The sequence below is a fragment of the Magnolia sinica genome, chromosome 8 (genome assembly GCF_029962835.1).
Source record: "Magnolia sinica isolate HGM2019 chromosome 8, MsV1, whole genome shotgun sequence".
Taxonomy (NCBI): domain Eukaryota; kingdom Viridiplantae; phylum Streptophyta; class Magnoliopsida; order Magnoliales; family Magnoliaceae; genus Magnolia; species Magnolia sinica.
The window spans coordinates 36860883-36873289 of NC_080580.1; the positions used below are offsets into that span (position 1 = coordinate 36860883).

The 12407-nt window shown below is 41.8% G+C and overlaps 1 protein-coding gene across 3 annotated transcripts in view; it reads right to left on the reverse strand.

Moving 5' to 3' along the window:
• Positions 1–7223: 7223 nt before the first annotated feature.
• The window catches only part of LOC131253247 (E3 ubiquitin-protein ligase UPL4), a 35859-nt gene continuing 30675 nt past the window's right edge, over positions 7224–12407 (reverse strand). For all 3 annotated transcript variants that reach the window (XM_058254176.1, XM_058254177.1, XM_058254175.1), the window contains 5 exons: positions 9292–9372; positions 9150–9218; positions 8932–9060; positions 8754–8837; positions 7224–7662 (listed from right to left, as the gene is read on the reverse strand). In XM_058254176.1, coding sequence (XP_058110159.1) covers positions 7597–7662; positions 8754–8837; positions 8932–9060; positions 9150–9218; positions 9292–9372 — 429 coding nt within the window. In that variant the 3' untranslated portion in view covers positions 7224–7596. The remainder of the gene's footprint in view (positions 7663–8753; positions 8838–8931; positions 9061–9149; positions 9219–9291; positions 9373–12407) is intronic.

The window sequence follows — 12407 nt, forward strand, 5'->3', positions numbered from 1 at the left end:
ATGATGGGGCCCACACTAGTGTGCATGTGCATTGTGGACAATGTGCACGCAGTGCACCGGATCATCAAGACGGTCAAGGTAGACGCTGACCAGACGAATCCCGCAACAGAGGGATTTTCTCCCATTTCCTGCCCTGGACTAATTCAAAACGGACGAACGTTCGTCTTGATCACGTGGTGGCCCACTTCAAGCCACCGTCCACATGATCTAAGCCGTCCATCAGAAAGAAGGGTCTCGAACGACCAAAACCTCGTCGACCATCCGGGCCCATGCAAGCGTGCATGTACTGGGGCAGGAGCCAAACAAAGGCATGCATCGACGTTCTTCCAAAAAGAGAGGGCTGAAGGGCTGCTACGTTGGCGATCCAAGGCAACAGGCCATTTTTAATCCCAACCATTCATTGAGGGTGCTTCTCAGTGCTTCTCTCAGTGCCAGAAATGGGCAGGCACCCGACTGTGGAACGGAAAGGCTTGGGAGACATTTCCGCTTCTGGAAAGTCTCGCTGGCGCAATCTAGACCACCCAAGGAGCCACGTAGAGCGATCTCCACCGTCCCCTTTAGGGCACCAACGACTCTACTCGGGGAGGATTTCTCATCTCGTGAGAAGGCGTAATCAGCGAAAAATCTCATGAGATGAATGAAACTTCAATGAATGGTGAGATTAGTGGCCCCCACGATGATCAATGGTCCCATCTGAACCATTCAAACGGTCCAGATCATCCTATCAAGCTGTAGACAAAAATCCACCATTACCAACCAAGTCATCTTCCCCGTTAGATCGAAATACCCACCATGATGGTGTAGGCCCCATTGCAGATAAAAAAGTGCTTTCATGCTAGGCCACGATGTGGGGAATCCATCCTTCGTAATGGATTACCCCCACACATCCAAGGAAAGAGGATAGGGACGTGGACGTGGTCACTCGTCTCAACTGTTGGATGGACGATGCGAGAGTCCCTCATGGCTATAAATGGAGGGCGCCCATCTCGGGATTCTCACCAAAAGTTTGAAGAGAAAATAGGAGAGCAAAGAGGAGGGGGGGGGGGAGAGAGAGAGAGAGAGAGAGAGAGAGAGAGAGAGAGAGAGAGTAAATGAGTGTAGGTGTAGGTGTGAACTCGGTGCCACACTGCACCAAGCCGACCCAGTCAGTTTGGATCGAGTTGGGTTAATATAGACCAACAACACCCTTGTTAGAGTAGGAGAGAATAGAGGAAGAGAGTGGGCAACGTGCCGCACTACACCAGCCGACTCAGTCGAGTGTGTCGAGTTGACATGATCCGTCCACACCAGGCCGACCCTATAGCTCAAATCAAGTCGAGTTAGAGTTCGCTGCCCGTGTAGGAGAGGTCAGTCTAGTTGGTTCAGCCCTCCGACCTCAAAGGCTGGCTTGACCAGTGCCATCCAAGTCGAGCTTTGCTGCCGTTCAACTAAGCTGAAGTCCCTGACTGAACTCAGCTAACTGACTCAACTCATCACAGCAGCTCTATTTCAACCAGACCCTCAAACCAGTAAGATGACACTGGTTCCTTGCACGTCCAGAAGGAGTTAAAGGAGGAGAGAAGCCAAGGGCAGTGTTGTCGCACCAAGCCTCTCGAACTAGCCCGACTCGGGGTAAGTTGAGGCTGTCCAGTAGGGTTCGGGTTAGAGCTTGTCGTTCAGGTTCGTCGGGCGGACCCACTGTAGCTGCTGGAACTATGTGTGGTTGTTGAACCACCCAAACTGTCTTGACCAGCCATACATGACCTTAGGTGACTCTTCCACTGAGTCGACTTACCTTGAGTCACAGGAATTGACTCGAATACCATCCGTTTCAGGGACATACTTAGCTGATTGATCAGCCATGTGATGTCTTAAATTAAATCCTAACATAAAGGCCACCCTTCAAGTAACCCTCAACCGAGTTCAGACCAACTGAATCAACTCAGTTAGTCGACTCTCTCCTTGCTTAAGTTATTTACAGATATCAAGAGGCCTGATCCGAGTATGGGCAGTAACATTGCCCATCCTGGGAATGGGATAGAAAAGACCGACCCAGGGTGGCTCTGGCCGATTCTGTTTGGGGCAGCAACACAGGCCCAATGGGCCTATGGATCATGCCAAGTCAACTCAAACCAGCTGGGTTAAAACCCTCCTTAGTTTTGCAGCAAGGGATTTACAAATCTCAGCCATCCATATGATGGACTCATGAGAATGAAACTTTCCCTGTCAGGCTAGGGGCGAGCTTAATAGCAACTAGGAGGCAAGGACTAGACATCAAAGGGTTGGGTTCTCCCTTACCACTACATCACTTTTGTAACCAAGAAACTCCACTAGTAAGGTGATGACTTCTTCCCCTTTAGCTTTCCATTTTCAAATTAGTTCAAGGATAGTTCCCACTTGAATCATGATTACTAGCTTGAAACTCATGATCACTTGTACTAGATACCGAATCATAATGAATGGCTTACATTTGATCTATAATTAATAGCTTGTAAATCATGTTCACATACAATAGTCTTTAAACCCTACATGCTAAGTTTCCGCGTTTAACTGATAGCTTGTAAATCATGTTCACATGTAATAGTCATTAAACCTTACATTCCAAGTTTCCATTTTAATTGATGACTTATGCCTTGATTTCACGATCTCTTGTAGTAGCTAAGAATTTTATTATCAACATATATCTTGCATGTTGTATCCACACACCTTCACGTGTCAATGAACTGTTGTAAGTCGCTTATGGAATCCAATTCACCACATCAACTAGTGAAAAACACTTATGTATGTGAGCTCACACTTAGGATGTAACGAGACATAATGTGTTAGAAATAGGCCCTCGCTTGGAAGTTATTGTTAATGTGGTTTACCATCCATAAGTTATTTTCGCCTACGTGGCCTTGGGAATGAACTCTTTACCGCCCTGATTTAACGTTGCCCTACCATCTCGATTTAGTATTTATATCATAGGCCCTTTTTCCACACCGACTTGTTTTTATCCCAAGATTTGGTATTTACCCTTGTGGCTTTGACAATTCATTCTCCTACAACCATGTGATGGTAATTTCTCCCGTATTGAATCTGATTGGCCAATAGTCGATGGGCTTCTATTAAACATCCTAAGGTGGTAGCCTCATGAGCCGGGGATGGTAGTCATGGGACACTATGCCCGAGCTGTCGGCCTACGCTTGGTGATGAGCCCCCCGTAGTGACCTTTTGAGTTTACTTAAATTGGCTGGTTGTAATTGGAATAATAATGGTTTGGCTAATTATGCATTCATAACATACGGGCGGTGACGGGTAGCTAATTTTGAATGTTGTAGCACGTGCTCTTAGTCGTGGTATCATTTCACTAACTCCTAGACCATTAATTATCGACCCACTTTCGGTGAGTTTAGCACTACGCATATACGGGATGTACTTTCGCTGGTAACCGGCCACATGCATGGGTTTCGCCCAAAAGCCAACTAGATGAGCATCCCCGGTTGATGTGCACTCATATATCCATGCATTAAATAAGACTGCATTTTGCATTGTTTTGTGTTCCTTGTTGTGTTCTTTAAACTATACATGTCTAAGGCGGCAGTGTGTAATCTTAAGAGGAATTCACACTGAATTGGTCACTCATTCATCAAATATTCAATTGTATAGAGAATTCAGGTTTAGGCGAGGACGAGTATGGTGCAGGTTCTGATGCCATTACGGCAAGATTGGAGGAGGGATACAACGAGGAGGAGCCGCGTCAAGAGGCGGCAAAATACTACGAGCTTAATCAATAGTTACAGTTATTTCCTTTCTAGCTGTCTTGATACATTTGAAACTTTGAGTTTTGTACTTAAGGTCCCCATCTAAGTGGATCAGAATCTTGATATTTTGTCTATGTTATGGATTACCATGCTTGGTTTCTGCTATTGCACTCTGATTATTGCTTACATGTTAAGTTAACACCTAGTTTTTAGGAAAGCGAGTTGCATACTCGGGTTCTAAAAATCGGAGCGTTACAGGTATCCTTCAATGTCATCGAAGGTTCCTTAATTCCATTTAGAAACTCAAACAACGTGCTAGATACATCTGAGTTACCTACTCGTTTCCATTGAAAGATCTTTGATACCATTAATGATCCCTCAATATCTGCTTGAGAGATCTTTGATGCCATTAATGATCCCTCAATATCTGCTTAATGGGATCGAGTAACACTCGAAATCTATTGTTTTAGACGAATGATTTCACATCAACTTCGTATATCTTCTAGGCTTATTTATAATATTCCAATAAGGTTTCTAAGGCTAAGAGATGATCAACAAGGTTTACCTATTAAGCTAAGATCATCTAGATGTTCAAGGGTTGTTTTGGATCAAGGGTTAGTGTCACCAACATACCTCATTTACCTATTCTTTTCTCCTTAACGCTCTTGTTCTCTTGTGTCTGAGGTGTTCAGCTTCCAGAGGCTCAACCGACTATCTGACACAATAACTCACATGATTAACAAACAAGATGTACAAATCAATGCACTAATAGTATGAACCTTGTAGGAAAAGCCAAAGTTGACCAATCAAGATCGTGACCCTTACACATCCTCAGGTCTAAGGATTAACCATTTGCCATGCATCATCAAGTCCTGATCTCATAATTATAGTCCAAGCTACTGGGCCCCCAGACTTGATCTCGATCCACCAATGTGAGTGACCAGAAGTCCAAACATATATCATTTGTTCATGGCACACTTATACTCCTGTGTAGGGTAAAAGTAAGGCATATACCGACGCCAAGTTGGTTCCGATGGTGGAAATTGTCCATTCTGACCCAAATCAGTCCCCTAATATAAGATGACCATACATCTCGTGAATCAATATCTACAAGTTACTCCCATGTAGTTGTGATGGTCATGGTCTAATGAGGTACTGAGATCTATGGACCACGACTCTCAATCTAAAGTTTCCAATTTCTACAAAAGGAATCACTTATTAACAAACCTATAATGAAGATTCAAGGTACAATATACTGAGAATTAATAGGATGTCCACCAAAGACTTATGATCATCATAATTTGCTGCTAATATCACCCTTATTATATGCATATGGTTAATGAATTAGAGCTTTCATTAATATTTTTAAGGGGCTGGTTCCAACACTAGCATAAGCTTGAAAGATTAGATTATCACGTAATCTATAAAAACCGTAGCCAGAGTTTGACGCCGGCTGTCAACTGGACGGAACCTTTACATATAATTTTATTTTAGTTATTACCAAAATGCCTCTATTCATTTAAATTAAGGCTCCATTACTTCCATTATTAAGGGCGGGCGGTGGGTCTTCATAAGACCACATAAGCAGGCCATACCCATAGGATTTGAAGATCTATCATCATCAATCGACCATGCTGAGAAGAATCAAATTGATGAAATAAAACATAACAATATCTTTTTTATATTAACTTCGTAAAAATCATTTTTAACTACGGAAAAACCACGTCCATGTAATATTGCGATATATTTTGATAGACAATGTTACTAACTAGTAAACAGAAAAGTTCTAACAGTATATAGATAGAAAAAGTGCAGTCCAATGTCGAGTAATCCAAACCATTGATATGGACCTTACCCTGATTACCGTCTAACAAAATGCGGCCACGTGGAAGATATTCTAGTTATAGAATATCATGGCTTCTTTTCCTGAGAAACCTAATCTAAACATGTTAGGACAGAAAAATCCATTAAAATCTTAGTGGGCGCAATCTGGATGGCTCAACCTTTGTGATCGAGAGACAAAGCTCACTGCTAATTGTTGTTAGTGCTGTCAATAAGCTGGGCTTAGGCTGAGTCCTGGTCTTCTAACCCCAGCCAGCAACGTAAAACCAATTAATGAGCCCAGCCTAGGTCTATGACAAGCCTAAACAAAACAGGCCCGAGTCCAGCAACGTATAACCACCAAGCTTAGGCCTGATGGGACTAGTGCTGTATTTCTCTTATTAAGCCATCAATTTGGGGGCTAAGTTAAATCTCCTATTAATCGTGTATTTGATGAACGACCTGATCCATTTTGAGCCCTACAGAGAAACGGCCTCGCTCGCTTAGCTCACCTGTGTATTTAGACACACTTCTGTGATCCAAGCAATTGATATCATGGACCTAATTATAAAAGTCACATCAGCAATAAGAAGAATCCTAAGCCATTAACAGGTGGTCATGAAAAGATGCTTAAGAGCAGCTACGATCTTCCAATCCAGCGGATTTTTCTTCATAAGCTATCCAAAGCCAAACCCCTGGGGTTGGCATGCTCGTCACTGGTACAGAGACTTTCTTATTTAAATCAGATTGTAACAGAGAGGAAATCACAACTTTCTTATTTAAATCAGATTGTACCAGAGAGGAAATCACAACTTTCTTATTTAAATCAGGTTGATATCGGCGCTATCCATAATGGTAGATAATTGCATGCCTCCATGCAAGACATTTGGATTGTTCAGATTGTCGGCCATACATGCGAATGTCAAGAAAGTAGAGGCACAATCAGTTTCTACTCATAAAAGGGCATTTTAGGCGTTTAAAGATTATCAGGCCCTAAAGGTCATTGATCCCATGTATCTGCTGGGTTGCAACACAACAATTGGTCTGTTCCAATCATCCCAACTGACGAGCTTACAAATGGACATCCAACCAAAAAATAGACAGCTTGCTGTAATGCAACACCAAAACTAACATTGGTGAGGGCAATCAGATAGATCAAGACCTTCACAATCCAAAATTGACATTCGAATCAAAGTGCGACACACCTAACCTTGAAACAAAACTGTGGCTTCTCTTGCAAATAGCAACCGTGCCATAGTTACATAGACAGGTGAAATCGCGTTTTGCTTGGAAAGTTTGAAGCCTTGATGGATAAGAATCCATCAGACCAATTCCAATGGCGACTGAATTCACTGCAACAAAGACCACAACAATAATCGCCATTAAGCTCCTCTGAGACATGTCTTCCAGGTAACCTTATTCTGGGAGCTGATACCACATACATATCCTTCTAAAATCCAATCAGCATGAAACTGATGGTGTTTTAAAGCACGGCACTTCTAACAGATGGTTACATCTTTAACATCATGTTGAAAGTTGATTATCTATAAGCCATTTGGTTTTTTTTTTTTTTTTTTTTTTTAAAAAAAAAACTGTTTTCTGCCCAACCGGTGCTATAGCAGTAGAGTGAAATAAAATAAAATATGTGGCAACCAAACAGGCAGATATGCATGCAATGGAAAAGGTAAACATCATTTCTTAGATAATATATATAGATAGAATATGCACAGTTGAAAGTTGAAAATAAAACTCCGTCTATAAAGATGAATGGAGGTATGTGCATATGTACCCAAAAAGGTACCCTATACAGCCTATTCACAGGATGAAATCAAAAGGCTTCTTTTTCTTCTTTTTTTACCCCTTTTCTAGAACCTGTACATGTTCCAGTCCATCTCACTTCCCACCTACTATATACATATAACCCCCAGCAGTGGACTGACTTCTTCGGCTATCTACACCACTTCTGATAATTACAAATTCACATTCTATGTACCTGTCAAAAGGGGGAGAGAGAGAGAGAGAGAGAGAGAGAGAGAGTCTTGGAAGCTTAAGCTCAAGAGAGATGGAAGGACCCTTGCCCTTCTGTTATGGCATATAACAGCCTCTCCCTCATTCGCTCCTGCAACCCAAGGATTCTGATTAAAAACAGATTGAAGTATATAAATATTTGAAAAGTTATGGTCCCCCAATCCACTGTCGATCGAGTTTTGACCAAACAGCATGTGACATGATCTAGACCGTTTGTCAAGTTTGTCCAAGCATAAGTGAGCCATGACCAAAAAATCACATTGACCAGATGAGAGTATGTGTAACTTGTCTATTGCACAAGTTGTATTTACATGTCATACATGGCCAGGATCCACTTCACTGAACAGATGGACCCCACTGTGGATGGACTGTGACCAAACTCCTAGATTGGACCAACCCCTCGCACAGAAATGGATTAAGGAGAGGTTTCTTAAACCCCCATGCATGCATAAGGCAGCCCCCGTTAACGCCTCCACTTGCTAACATGGCCAACTTATGGAAAATCCAAGCTTTCTGCTAGGACTCACCATGTAGGTGCCTTGGACAATAAATCGGGCTAATCCACCCATCAGGTGGGCGAAACTCCATGGTTTAGCCATCCTTTTTCTTCTTCTTTTTTACCGGGTCAAATGGAGGCCACTGGATGAGTGGAGCAGCCAGATTTCGCAGCCATAGCATCTATACAGTACGGCCCACTAGGTGGATGGCTCAAACATCGGCATGTAGGCCACCTCGGCAGATGTCAAGGAATCTATGCGCTGGACTCAACTAAAAGGCCATGTTAGCAGAACCTCTGCAAATTAACAAAACAGTTTCCTTAACTTCACCATGGGCTGTTAAGGACCTCAGTTTTCAATAAATTTTGGACAGAATGCCTACTCATTTATGGAATGACAAGATTGAAATCTATTCCTAATGGTCACTTAGAAACTTAAAAGGGACATTTTATAATAAAAGATGTTGATGGTATACATGCAATTAAGTAAATAAAGTAGGGGCCTTCTAACCCCTACCTCACTATTTAGATTCACATGCCATCGCAGTTCTCGAACTTTTTATGGTTGTTTCCCATCTCATTATTTCTGTAAAATGAGGGCATTTTAGGGAAAATAAGGCTGTTAACAATCTTGTCGAAGAAACTCACCTTACAAAAGCTATGACAAGAACATTACAAAAACTCACCTTGGAAGAGTAAGGAGGGAGCTTCAAATAATTAGCACAAGTCATGACACTTGGCAAGTCTGCATCCTCCCACTTGCTCCATTGCTGAAAAGGTAAACGTATAGTGGCGTCAAGAATCAAGATACAGTTATAAATAAACTGGATAAAAAGAGAATTTGGTAAAAGATGACCGACAGACCTTACGGACAATTGTCAGTTTTGGGTTCAGAGATGCTAAGCCTCCAGGAGGTAGGCGAGGAGCTCCGGTCACAAACTGCAAGAATGCTCGTCGTTGATCGCACCCAAAATCTTGAATTATTTCAAGGAGCTGTAACAATTAGTGAATCATTAGGTTTTCTGAAGAAGTAAAAAAGATGAACATTCAGATAGAAAAAAGATCAATTGATAAATACTGACATTGACAATGGGAGGACTGGTAGCTGTGTAGCCATGATCGAACTTAATGTGCTCCAATAGATCGCCAGACTAATGAAACAATGATGTTAGAATCAATGCAATCCATCAAAGCATGCTAAAAGTGGGGGGAAGGGATACGTACAGCCCAGGTATCATGTTCGCCACATAGCAAACGCTCGACCTCATCTTCAGTAAAAATCTGGATGGTTTTCAGTGGGAATACCTGCAATGGAAGAGTATGCATATGATGCTTGTGGAGTATAGAAAACCATCCAAAAAATGCCATTATTTTAGTCAGAAAAAAACTTTTTTTTTTCAGTTTAATAACATAGACGGTTTCTTTGAACAATTTCAAGATAAAAGAAAGCAGCTGAGGAATGAACAGTGAACCAAAGGCCCAAAACTATAAAGGTCTACTGCAAGATAAGACAATACTCTAGTTTATGCTAATCACACCATCCCTCAAAACCAACTAGAATAAAAGTGAGAACCAAAAAGATCAACTTCAAATTTTATTGGATGGTAACAGCCAACAAAAATCATCCTCACCTTGGACCATCCTCGACACAGAGAGCATATACAATGTATCTTTTCTGTAAAAAAAATAGAAAAGAAAAGGTGGAGGAAACAGTGGATCATTTGTAATGAAGCTCCAAGTAGTATTTGCACTTCCTTGAACTTTATGTATAGTTTCATGGTTTTTCACAAAAAACTTGTCAAGGTTACCAAAAGTGGGAGAGGATAGAAGGCCTTTCCAAGAGAAGAATGTTGTTATGCAGAATATCAAGTGTTGCCAGATTATTTCACACATGGAAAGAATAAAATGTCAACTTTCGAAAAAAATATGGCACCACTGGAAAAGCAAGAAGAAAAAGCCATGGTCAGGAACACCGGCGAGCTCGCATATGAAAAGAATTGGTGGGGAGTGCTGGTGATGGAGATCAAAAGCAAAAACTAGTCCATCTTCAATTCCAATTCAAGAAAGCGAAGAGTAAATTCTTTTAATATGTTTCAAAGACTCTGTTAGCATGGACAGGTTATCTCTTCACTTTGAGCTCTCCAAAATTTCATCCAATTCAACATGGATGCAAAGAAATAGGGAAAATACGAGAAGGATATAAAGATAAAAGAAACAAATGAATAAAACAATAGATTTGTCCACCACAAATAACTAGAGAATCTCAAACCTAACATTAGAACTGTAGCACATAAAAAAAGTTCCTATTGTGGTAATCAGAAGAGCTTTCAATCAATCAACAAATATCATGTTTCAAATCCTAAGAGCATTATTGCTTGAAAAAGCTAATTTGCTTTCTGTGTCTACTTATGTAAGATTTACACAAACATGTATGATGGAGGACAACTAACTACTTGCTCTAAAAGCTTGAACTGAAAGAGCATGGCAAATCAATACCTTTATCTCATATCCCAAGCTCCATATCCCATGGGTTAGGTCCTCGGCCAAACCCCCCTTGTGGGCCCCACATCACATGGGTTCCGCCTCACACGAGCCACCCACCCCAAGTGTGCCCTTGCATCCCACAAGGGACCCCACTCGAGCCCGGTATGAAAATGCTTATGCATTAATCACCCCCGGTGAGGAGTCTCGAACACTAGCTCTCGCTTCAATACCACTTTGATGTAGGACAACTAACAACTTGCTCCAAAAGCTCAAACTAATGGAGCGTGGCAAATTAATCCCTTTATCTCATAGCCCAAGCCCCACATCCCATGGGTTAGGCCCTCGGCCAAACCCCCCTTGTGGGCCCCACATCACATGGGTTTCACCTCACACGAGCCACTCGCTTCACACAGGCCGCCCACCCCGAGTGTGCCCTTGCATCCCACGGGCCACCCCAGTCGAGCTCCGTATGAAAATGCCCCTGCATTAATGTATAAGAGTTCAAATCCTATGAGCATTATTGCTTGAAAAAGCAAAATCAATTAACTACTTGTTGTCCTTATTAAACAAAGAAATGAAGTAAAAAGATTCTTTACTTGTTCGGGTTTTTTAGATGCCTTTAGTCAGGATCAGGATTAAATACACAGTGAGGCCAACCACATGGATCTAAACACTATATGGACCATGTGATTAGAACTATGGGGCCTAAAGGGTTATCAAAGCCATTGATTAGGCCCATGGACAGATGAGAGCCTGATTAGTTGCTGGTGTAGGCTGTGGGGCCCACCATGGCCTTCTTTTGGTGATCAACTGTGGGTCTGCTTTGGTTCCCCCCAGCTTGAAAAAAATTCTTCCCCTTGTTCGTGCTCACCAGTTACCATTTGATTCAATTTTTATTGCATCTTTGTTGGTTTTGGAGGAAGTGGTGATGTAGACCTAACTGTCAAATCAGCTCGTCACATGGCCGATATTAGCCTACATATTTCTTATTATGCCTTTCCGCAACCCAAGAAGTTTGGGGTTTTTACCTTATCACTGATCTTGGAACTTCCACTCCAGTTGTTGTTGGGATGTGATTAATATGTTCATATCAACTTTAATACATTCAGAGTTGACTCATCTGACCATTGAGCTGTCCGTCAGTTTCTCCTTCAATTCAGCCGAGGACTGTCTTTCAATTCTTACTCAGATGCTTTTGTTGATCCTTCCTTTGATCCAGCCATTGATCCAACAGATTTGTTGGTTGATCCATCAATGGATCTCTCAATCAACGGCATTGCTGGAGTCCTCACTCAATTCATATATGGATTGATTAGTCAATCCAATGGTGAATTCCATGCATTCATCATTCTGCATTGGGACACTTTGTTCAGATGGTTCTTCCATTAGATTTCCAAATGGCGCTTCCTTCTCACAAGTTTTGATTCCAAAGTAGCGGCACATTAGCTACAATTTGTCATAGCAACAACAGAAGATCCGTTCTAGTGTAAAATCAATGATGGATTAGCACCACTTAAAGAGTCTGTCTTAGCTGCAGCATCTTCCCCATCATCTCATTAACTTGTGTCTCCATCTTGGAATTGTATGACGTTTCACTACAAGGAGGCATTTCTGAATAACCATAGCATTGTGGTGGACAGTAATAAGTAGTGGAATACAGATCGAAGCTCTTGGAAGACACATAAGAATGACAGCTTCTCATTGTTATCTTGACAAGAACAACCGGTTCCATGGGCTGGTATTAGTTTATTGGGTATGAGGTGTTTAGGGAATGTTTTGAACAGATTTAAGACTGGTTATAGGCGGGTATTGTAGTCACTTCAGGTTCAAAAGGGGATGGAAACTTGGGCTGTTTT